The 11,767-nt window shown below is 33.5% G+C and overlaps 1 protein-coding gene across 2 annotated transcripts in view; it reads left to right on the forward strand.

Moving 5' to 3' along the window:
* CNTN5 (contactin 5) overlaps positions 1-11,369 on the forward strand; it is a 1,407,026-nt gene extending 1,395,657 nt beyond the window's left edge. For both annotated transcript variants that reach the window (XM_040489698.1, XM_040489699.1), the window contains 2 exons: positions 3,736-3,904; positions 8,579-11,369. In XM_040489698.1, the coding sequence (XP_040345632.1) occupies positions 3,736-3,904; positions 8,579-8,682 (273 nt within the window). In that variant the 3' untranslated portion in view covers positions 8,683-11,369. The remainder of the gene's footprint in view (positions 1-3,735; positions 3,905-8,578) is intronic.
* Positions 11,370-11,767: the final 398 nt, after the last annotated feature.

Below are 11,767 nucleotides of genomic sequence, written 5' to 3' on the forward strand. Positions count from 1 at the left end.
TATCAAATCCCAAGGAGCTATACTTTCACTTGTGCAAATATTACCTTCCCCAGCAAAAGAAACTTTTATATACTCAGAAAATAATTCAAGCAGTTCAGAAGGAATTCAGGACAAGGACCTCAGGCTACATACCAAAAAAAATAAGGTCTTATTTTTCTAGTCTACATCTACAAAATATCCTTTCCTAGATATACAACTACTTTTCCGTACATCTCCCCCCATCACCTCTACTTTCTGCCTATTTACAGAGCCAAAGAGAGTAAGGGAAAATCAGGCTCAAAGTTTACATGTTATTATGTGATCCATCAATATAAACAGAAGTTTATATTTATTTATCTAACTTAGATAGCAGGGCCTTCCAGACTCCTGAGATATATGTACACTTGGATTGATATTTTATTCCACACCCTACAGAATTCTGAAGCCCACCTCTATATTTATCCAGGAAGCCAATCTCTATATTTATCCAGCTTCTCAGGGGACTTAATGTCTATGATCATTCTAGTCTCACTGGTTTCCGGTATCTTGCAGTTGTTCCTTCATGTTATATTCACCCTATGTATGGACACAGCCTCTTTCTTGTGATACCCCAAAATTTAAAAAGACTCATATATAATTCTCTTACATGTAATTATGCTTGAAATTTTTCATTATAAAATATTTTTAAAATGAAAACAGAAATGACATATATTATTAAATATATGCATGTACAAAGTAGACTTGATAGAAATGTTGGCGGGAGCAGGCAGAGTGAAAAGCACACCTTAGATGCAAGGATCTGAAAATTGTCCATAGGAAGTCCTGTTCTTAAAAGTGCATCTGGCTATACTCCAGTCAGTAGCTTCTTACTGGGACTTGTGCTTCCCAACTTTTTTCATCTTGCTTCTACCATTTTGCTGACTTGTCCCCACCCTCCTCTTTCTACTAGAGCTTCAGATTCCTTGCCCTCTATTATGAAGAGCAGCTGTCCCCATTGACTATTCCCAAGATGCTCAGCTGCTGAATAGGCCCTCCTTTTAATTGGATCCATCCTTCTCAGGGGGCACTTATAGTAAAACCAGCAAAATTTATTGTTATATCTTCAAGCATACTCATGCCATTATTCTGTTAGCATCAGACATATGGACTAGCCATTTCCAGACCATGCCTTTCAAAATAGCAGTACAGCTTTAATTTTTTTGTTTAGAATTACTTCTTTGAATAACTCACTCCTCCCAGCTGTTAAGGAGAATTTGAGAATAGTCTTGAAAATACACTTTCCTTTATGCCTAAAGATAGCTGCCATGGTAACTGCCATTCTGTAAATGTCCAGATTCGCAAAGTATTATCTGGCCTCCTTATTGTCAATAACTATTTCTGACATGTCTTGACTTAGCCTTGACTTAACTCCTTAGCTAACTCACACATTCCTCATTCTAATTCATCTTTTCTAAATCAGGATTTTTAAATAAGCCAAGATTCTCTAAAGTATCTAAGACTAACCATTAATTTAATGTATCTTTTCACTTAGTATACCCACTTACTGTCTCATAGCATCACATCTCCCTGGATGTATTGGTAAAAGCCACATTTAATTTCAAACTCCTTTTGCTACCATTAACTGGCATTTTTCCTGCGTTTACCTTTTGTCTCTAAATCTCAACTGATCCACAAATTTTTTTCAACTCTGGATTTTACGAAGCATTAGATATGCATTACTAGCTGCATTTTTCTTTGTCATAAGAATTGTAATTTATTGAACCATAACAAGAATGTCCTCTAAAACAGTCACTCCCCTGCCAATCCCCACCAATTTACATACTTTCCCATTGCCATAAATTTGCTTTCTAATTACCTCACGTGGATGATTAGAATTCTAATTCATTACACTGCTACAGTCAAAATGAGAAACCTAAATTCTGACACAATTATAATTTTTTAAGCCGAAAGAACCTGCTATGGGCATGCTCTGAGAAATGTTTCTGATTCCTCAAGTCTTGACCAAGTACCCATGCTGTGCATTGCTATCTCACTAAACACAGTTCCTATTGCAGTATATATCACACTTCATTGCATTGATATCTGTCTCTACTGTTATACTGTAAGTGCCATGAGAGCAGGAACGATGTGGTCTTGTTCTCTTATGAATCTCCGATACATAGGACTGTTCCTGGCCCACATGATATGCCCAATAAATATTTGATGATACTCCTATCATTCTGAAGCTATGCTGAGGCTATGACTTCCTTCCCTATAAGTATTTCAGTACATACAATTATTGCAAAGGTTATATACTTTTCAAGAGAAGTTACTTCTCTCCTGAAACCCTGAAGTAAACTTAAATCTGTGAAAGATAAAGGAAATGAAATTGAGGGGCCATATATTACCAGAATGCAAAGGGGAGAATCAGATGCAGGCAGACTTCAATATATATCAATATTGTTCTGCTAAAGTTTATTCCCCTCTATGTACATTGGTTCAAGTGCAAAACATATTTTTAGAAGGAGAAAAAGTACAATTTTTTTGTCTAACTTCCTAAGACAGTCCATCTTTTATGATGCAATTGAAATACTGACCACTGACAAAGAACAATAATGGCAACAGAAGTAGCTTTCTCTTATTAAGCTTACCATGCACCAGGTCCTATGATGGGCATTTTATATGAATTCTCCCATTTCATTCTCCTAACAAAGCCATGAAAGAAAAATTATTATCTTTATTATATACCAGAGGCACTCGAGGTTTAGAAAGATTAGTAACTTGCCCAAATTTGCCCAGACAGGAATATGGAGATTGTGTTTTGTTTTGTTTTGCTTTGTTTTGTTTGTAGGAGATTGTTTTGAATTGGGATCTGTAAGTACATACAATATAATATAGCTCTGAAACAGCTCTTAACTGATCATCAGAACACTAACCTTCCAATGCAATATTTTCCCTAACTAGCCACCTGATCTTGTATAAATTGCATAACTCCTGTGTTCTTTGCTTCCTAAAATGTAAACATGGGATAATTCTATGTCCTAATTTGTAATTCTGAAACTTCCATGAATACATGTTCTATTCTAGCACCACGGACAGGTGTTGAAAAAGCCTTCCCTCTACCGGCCAAAGTATCCAAATGCCAGTTCACAGAAAAGCAAACAACAACTAAAGTAAAAGTAAAAACACTAAAATGTTAACTTCCAGCCATTTCTTACATTGTTAAGGATTTATTATTGATGCGTTTAAGAAATTATCACTTTAGTCCTTTCAATTGAAGAGGACAGCTGTGAGTACTCGGGATACTATCCATTTCAATAACCAAGAGTAAAAGACTTTTAGTGATATGCTCCCTCACTACCTACTGCCCTAGTCTCAATATCACCATCTCCATATATCTTCTGTTTATCCCATACCTAATGCTATGGTTTTGTACTGCTTGGGTGTATTTTTTAATCTTCTCTTATCTTTTCCTAGAATTCTCATCCTTTTCTCCAACTGGTGAACTCTATTTATCTTCACATACTTAGTTCAGGCATCTCCTCCTCTAAAACGTGTTTCCTAACCCACAGACAGAATTAAATTCTCTCTTCTATATTTTCATAGCATCTTTTTACACTTCCAATGCTGCACATAGCACATGCATTATATTTGCTTACATATCTGTCAAAGATGTAAGCTCCCTCTGCTCAAAATGTGACATACAGTAGTCAGTCAATAAACATTTGGAATCCTCAACTGAATAGCAAATGTTTAAACCTCTGCTATTATTTCCAGGTTTTTTACAGGCAAGAGGGGCACAGCAACAGTCAAGTTATTGAAACACAGAAACCTCAAGCAGTAGTACCACTCCCTGATGCTGGAGTCTATATTATTGAAGTTCGAGCATACAGTGAAGGAGGGGATGGAACGGCTAGTTCCCAAATCAGGGTGCCATCCTATTCAGGTATGTTTTGATTGACATAATAGGCTTAATTTCATGACTACAAACAAATAGTGTAAACCTCACCAAAATTAATATGATGAATTGCATGGTTCACATGAAGGATCTCATTTCTCACTCTGATTTCCATACCATCCTCCAATTAATACAAACCATGGTAGTATGTCCATAAGTGCAGAATTTCTACAAATCTAGAAAGGGGTTGATCTTTTCATTAGAATGTGCTTATTTGTGAAATTTCCTTGCCTATCATGGTCTCAAGCAGCATCTTACTGGCTATTTCAACTTTGCAATATTTTTTTAAATGTTTATTTATTTTTGAGAGAGAGACAGAGACAAAGACAGAGTATAAGCATGAGCATGAGCAGAGGAGGGGCAGAGAGAGGGGAGAGACAGAATCTGAAGCAGGGTCCAGGCTCCGAGCTGTCAGCACAGATCAGCACAGAGCACAACACAGGGCTTTAACTCATGAACCGTGAGATCATGACCTGGGACTTAACTGACTGAGCCACCTAGGTGCCCCTGCAATATTGCTTTTAAACTGCCATTGCACTATTTTAACATACTCATTTTTCTATTATCTTGGTCACCTTTATCATTAGATAATGGAGAATGAGGTACAGGAAAGTTTAAAGGAAATTCTTCTTAAAATTAAACTTTGATCATGTTTATTGATTTCAAAATAAATTGTAAATTCTATTGTGTATTATTTTTGTATTGCTTTGTCAGCTTTACTGAGATATAATTCATACATAAAATTTTGTAGGTTTAAGGTATACAACTTGCTGATTTGATACACTTATACATTGCAAATTTATTACCACCATAGCATTATCTAACTAACACCTTCATCACCTCATATAAGTGCCATTTCTTTTTGTAGTGAGAACATTTAAACTTTACTCCCTTAGCAACTTTCAAGTATGTACTACAGTATTATTAACTGTACATTAGATTTCCAGAATTTATTTGTGACTCATTGTTATTATTAACAATATTAATAATTTCCAGCTTTTACTGAGCCTTTATTATGTGTTATGCACGATCATAAGTCCTTTAAATACATCATCTTATTCAGTCTTAGTAACAATTATATGAAGTAGATGGCATTATTCATATTTTACAGAGAAATTTTAAGTAACTTGCCTAAGATCTAAGTGGAAGAACCAGGATTTGGACCCAGGTATGGTTGTCTCCAAGGCCACATATCTTTACCTCTTTACCACTACCATCATTATTACATCAGCAAAGGAATTATAGGACAAATACTTTACAAATTTGGTAATGAATAACCATTTCATTGATGTAGTCAAAAAAGGAAACAAAAGATTTAATAAAGTATGCAAATCTCTCATTAAGAAAATATTAGACAATTTCCATTAAGTCCTTGAATAAAAATATGTAATGTGCATTTAATTAATGGGAAATTATGAACATTATTTATTATCATTCTCAAGCAGATTGTAAGCCCAAAGGGAGGTATCCAGTGATATCCTATAGGACTCTGTATGTGGCTTCATTGTATTCAACATATTTATCAATTTGGATTAAGACAAAGGCATTATATATGAATTTTTTTGATGCCAAAAAATGAGGTAGAAAAAAAATAAAAATAAATGAGGTAGAAGGCAAATATAAGGAAGAAAATAATTAGAATGAAACTTTGAGGAAAAAAAAAACATTGACATAATATTTGATAAGTAAACTCTTACATGAAAATACAAGATGAGGGGCACCTGGGTGCCTCAGTTGGTTTAATGTCCAACTCTTGATTTCGGCTCAGATTATGATCTCACACGTTGTGAGATCCAGCCCTGTGTTGGGCCTCCTGCTGATTGTGCAGCCTTCCTGGGATTCTCTCTCTCCCTCTCTCTTCCCCTGTCCCTCCCCAGCTTTTTCTCTCTCTCTCCCTTTCTCGCTCTTTCTCTCTCTCTCTCAAAATAAATAAATAAACATTTAAAAAATACAAGATGAGATAAAGGATATTATTGGGACAATTGATAAAATTTGAATAATGTCTATAGATTACATTATATATATATATATATTAATTTCCTCTTTTAAAAAATTCTGTGGCTATATAAGAAAATATCTTATTTTTAGGAACTATGCATTAAAGTATTTAGGGTGAAATGTACATCATGTCTGCAACTTACTTTCAAATGGCTCAGGAAATTGTATATATTTATAGAGAAAATAATAAAGCAACAATGATGAAACAAACATTTAAGGAATCTGGATGAATTCTTTGTTCTATTTTTATAGCTTTTTGACACATCTAAAATTATTTCAAAATGAAATGTTAAAAATAAAAAACACAAGATATAGGAAATCTGACACTTTTCAGAAATTCAGGTGAAAAGGCCTAAGAATTTAAATATATTGTGGCCCCACAAAAACTTAATACACTTTATGATTCATTTATAAAAGTATAGTTTCAAGAGCAAGAAAGGTAATAATGTCTCCACACTGATTAGTTCACAATTGAACTGTTCATATGTGAGTATAAATTTTCAAGAGCACCTTGACAGATTATTTCCACAAAATGAAAAAGATGACAACTCTCTTCTTTATTTGCTTCATAAGTCTCAAATTTCTAAAAACAACAATACAATGAGCATTTACTGACCCTTGATCATATTCTTGGCATTATGCTAGGTGTTTTCTATATATTATCTTATCCTTTTAACAAACTTCTAAGTATTTTATTATTCTCCAAATCCCCAAGATTCCTTTCAACTCTAAGACAGAGTGTAAAGTGTCATCTGGACAATATCAGCCCCAAGTTTGAGAGTACTTATTAAAGACCTTGATTCTCCCATTGTACTGTAACTTCTATTCCATGAAAAACAAATTGTCAACTTTTATGTTTTAGTTAAAATGATATGGCTAGTGCAACACGTTTCTGAGTTTTAATGAAGTGAAAACATAATATTGTCTATCACAGACCCATAAGCAACAATTGGTTTCTTTCTTATCATTTTCCAAAAACCAAAAGCTCCAAGAAGTTCAAGGACTTGCTCAAGTGAAAAAGCTATTGATTTTGCAGTTGGGACTAAGACATAATTCAGCGTAGTTGTTTGTATTTTGTTTTGATTTGCTATACTAAAATAATGTTTTTTCTTTGTGGATTCTATGTGAAATTTGAGATATAGTCCCCACTTAGCATTCTGAAAGTGAGATGTTTTTGTAAAAGTATCATGTTAGTGGATTTGACAAGGACTCAGTCACTCTCAAAAAAAAAAAAAATAGAAAAAACTATTTTCACAGCTTTTATTATTAAGCATGCATATCACTCCAGTGAAGCTTTCTCCTTATGCCTTTCTTATAGCTCACATGTAGCCATGCACTTCCTCTTTTGTACAAGTTGAACTACATGTAACATTCTCTAATATGTTGATTAATAGTTTCATTAGCACCTTAGCTGTAAAAATTTTCAAAGTAAAGATTTGCTGCTCTGTGTGTGTGTGTGTGTGTGTGTGTGTGTGTTACCAAACAAATGATTCTTCAGCTCTTCAGTAAACATCTGGGGAAAATTAGATACTATTTCCATAACAAAAATTATAACCAGATCCCATTAACACTCAACTCTGGCCAGAGAAGATAACTTGACAGAAGGATGATTCCAAAAATTGAATGATACATTTATTTTATTATTAATCTATCATTAAGGTCTCAATCAAGGGCAAGGCCAGTCATTATTTTAAGAGAGACAATACATAATAGCATCTGTTTCCACTAATTCCAGCTCAGTGACTTCAAGCAAGTTCTATTATCTAAGCTCCAGTTCCCTCAACTGCAACAGGGGGATAAAAACAATACTTACTGCATAGGTACGTCATGAGGATCGAACAAGATAATATGTGTAAAGAGCTCAGTACAGCACATTGCATATAGCAAACATTCATTAAATATCAATCATGATGATGATACTTCAGACTTCTGGCTTGAGGAACCATTAGTAAAGTTAAATCTAAGGGTAACATTTAGTTTATGTGGAGCTTAGTTATGTGGCATTACCTAAACTACTTCAAACTAATCAATTCAAATCAGTAAGTTTAATCTAACAGCCAACCCCCCTAATTCATTAACTGCATACAATAATTGGGTCTCAAGATGGAAGAATTTCTACTGGGTGTAGGGAAGAGTGACGAAAGATGGCTCTCCTTTGCCAAGTTAGGTATGAAAATCTAAAATTTAAGCCTGGTCAACTTAAACAGTTAAATAAATGAATAAGCTATGAGTATAATAAATTAAATAATTTTGTTACTAAATTCAAAAATTGACTGAAGTAATTGAATTAGGAATTCTTTTTGCCACAAACTTTTGCTAATTATTCTTGTTCCCTTTTCTGAACAATGTACTGTAGAAATTGTTTTATAATTCATACCTGGAATTTGGGATGTTTCCCATCAGTGAAATTTACATCATTGGTTAAAATTACACTAAATTTCCTGATTAGATTTTTTTTTATTTGACATAGCCTTTTATCACAGTATTCCATATATAATTCTACCTTCCATGTAATTTTTGGGAAACCTTTATTTTATAAGCACACCCTCATTAGAAACAAACCCATGTTGCACTCATTAGTATTACATACCTAAAAACAATTCTTTCCTAGCTCAAGCAAAACCAAAATAATTTGCTCCATTTAATGCTTCTCTATTTTCACAGGTGGGAAAATCACTAGTGCTCAATCGACCCTCCACACACTCTCTCCATCTTCATCATCGGTAACATTACTCTTGGCATTGATGATTCCCTCAACCTCTTGGTGAAAACTGCAGCTTAATTTGCTTTGCTTTGCTTTAGCTTGAAAATAGCGGTGAATAGAGTATAGTGTAAGTGGAGACCCAGGACCCTGAGATGAGCTTTAAAATTTTGGGACTGCACATGGTGCACTTACAAGAGGTTGGGGGGGAATATGACTTATCCATCAGGTTTCTCTTTGATTTTGTAAATGGAGAGGACAGTTCTTGGTCCAATAAAAATATGCAGATTGTATGTAATGAATTTTTTTGTAAGTAAAAGTAATTTCTGTCAAATGTATTCTTTACTTTTTTAATATGTTGGAATTTGATTTTATATCTGATGATCCTGAATGTGTGCCATTCATTTGTTAATTAAGTGGTCTCTAGCAGATCTGTTTCAAACACAAATACAAAAAAAAAAAAAAACTGAGAATGAAAAGTTTGCTGAAGACTCTGCAACTATCATTTTTCCTTTGGCTAACTACCCCAATTGACAAACTGGTAGAAGATATGAAAAAAATAACTCAGTTGTGTGATCCATTATAGGATAAGTACACAAAAATTTTCTCAAAAAATTATTAGTTACTGCATAGAAAAATAGCAAAATTTGTCAATATGCTATTCTATATGCATCCCTAGGGCAAATTATTAGGGTAGGGAATAAGCCATTTACATTAGCGCAAGGTAAATAGAAAGTGATTCCAAATGAATTTAAGTGCTGTTGTTTTTCATTAATTACTATGTTATTCAGCTGCAAATATAGTGTTTATTTTAGTTACAAAAAAGATTAAAGTCACACGCACAAATGTGGTCACTAAAAACGGCAGACACTAATATGCTGCCAAAGGTGCTAACTTGAAAAAAAAATGAATACAGGACACAGCTTTCCCATTTCCCTACCTATTGCCAAAACAGATGTTGAATTAGGTCCAGGGCTTTCTTCTAATTGTCACCAATTTTAAGGACAATCAAAATTTGTTGTGCAAATAATTATGCATACAGATAGTCTGTGGATTAAAATGGTTCAAGCGTAACAAATAAATTTTTATTTTTAATATACTTCCATGCATCACATACCACTTATAAAATATTAGCAACTACTAAAATAAAAAGAACATCTTGAATAAATTGATCTTTGAATTAAGTTGTGGAAATACAGCCTCAGTATAAGGGCTCAGCTAGTCTAACTAGCCATACACTGCTTGGGAAATCATCCCCATTTGCAATTTGGGGGAGTTACCTTGAATGGAAGTGACCCTAGAGAGTTTGAAATTGTAGTGAAAGTTTTCTACTTGATGATAATCATATAGAAGTTCCAACTGATATAAGAATATGCCACAGTTCACCTAATACCCAAGAAGATGCCTGAAGGGATAGTTATTGCAAAGTCAAATGCCAAAAAAAGAGCTTGAAGAAACTAGTTTTGCAGATGATGTTAATATAAAAGAAAAGTATTTCTTTTATTTTATAAAATCTAAGCCTGTTAATTCTGTTTGTACCATCCATAACAGCAAGCAAAATGAAGCATTAAGTTCACACTGCTGGTTCTAGAGGTTAATCTTTACAGAATCAGGATATATTGGAATTGTTGTTTTGAACATCCTAAAAGATTGGGTTCAGAGCCATAGCACAACTATTTAAGTTGCTTACTCATTCTCTTTGGGGGGGGGGGGAATTATATCCAAGACACCCCTAAACAAACAAGAAGTGATTTACAAGACTATTTTAGTTAACTGATTACTACAGTAAATGACTACAGATGGTGAATATTAAAGCCTGTGAATTATAACAACCAAGTGGCCTTCTTTCAGTACCCCTTTGGAGTGGGACAGGCTGGACTTTGCAAATAGAGGAATGCAAACTGTTTAGTAAGTAAAAATATAAAGATATAACTCTCATGAATATAGTGTAGCTTGCAGGAACAAATTTTGCATCTGAAAAAAAAGATGCAGCAAGAATATAAGAGAATGGGCAATAATTTCTATTCCATATTGATTAATCAAATAATTTTCTTTATTTTCTGTGATGTTTTATACTAGATTTAGTGAAGGACTTTAAGAATTAAGTTATTACTGAAACTCTTATAAAATGAAGTCCAGTAAAATATGTCAGTTTGTGGCAAATTAAAATTAACCAATGTTTTCAACTAGCTGATGGATGGTACACATCTGATAGAATATTTACAAGTAGAATGTCTGATGTATTCTTACAGGAATTGGAGATAAGGGATGTTTTTACTCAACCTGCAAAGAATATGTATTTTGCATCATAAACTATAAAAAACACAGGTTTTAAATGTTTATGTTATGTTTTTCTGTATTACATACTTGTTACTTTGTAGAAAACAGAACAGCATTCCTTATCAAGGTACATTATTTTTCAGCTGCAGTACTGAGTGAGCTTTTTCTTGGATGGGATAATAACGGCACAGTCTTAAGTCACTAAAGAGACTGTATTTTTGTATAATGACAGTTGAACTATGAAGGAAAAAACACTTCATAAATAAAAATTTCATGAAAGTAAATGTTTTGCATACCCAAAATAAGGTACTGTGGACTCCATGTCAAACCGTTAAATATATTGTATACAATCTGTATATATACTATATATAATGGTATATATCATGTGGAAGGCACAGTCAGATAATAGTTCTGTGTACTGTTCTTGTAACACTAGATCTTTTTAATAAATAATTCTCTTTTTATTGACTTTTATCTTCTCTCCTGTGAGATACATGAATGGCATTATTTATTTCATTCACACCACAGTATGATCATGATTATGGTAGTGTTTTTATGCTGAAAATATCACAATGTTAGTACTTTCTTAGTACTTTATGTTACAATTTTAGGTTCAAAAATCTCCATAGATGTCCATGGTAGTTCCAATTCAAAAAGTGGAAGCCACATCAAAGAATAAACCAAAGAAGAAATAACAAATGGAATACATTTATAATTAGACTCATGATTTATTTCTTCTCAAGAAAGGAGACTTTACCAAATGAGTTTTGAAAGAAGTTTGTTAAGTGCATAATTATGCTTTTATTTGGAACAGTCTGTAACAATCTATCCTAGGTACAATTTGCATACATACACTTATTCATCTTTTGTGT

Source organism: Herpailurus yagouaroundi, unplaced genomic scaffold (assembly GCF_014898765.1).
Source record: "Herpailurus yagouaroundi ecotype Mexico unplaced genomic scaffold, PumYag 180, whole genome shotgun sequence".
NCBI lineage: Eukaryota > Metazoa > Chordata > Mammalia > Carnivora > Felidae > Herpailurus > Herpailurus yagouaroundi.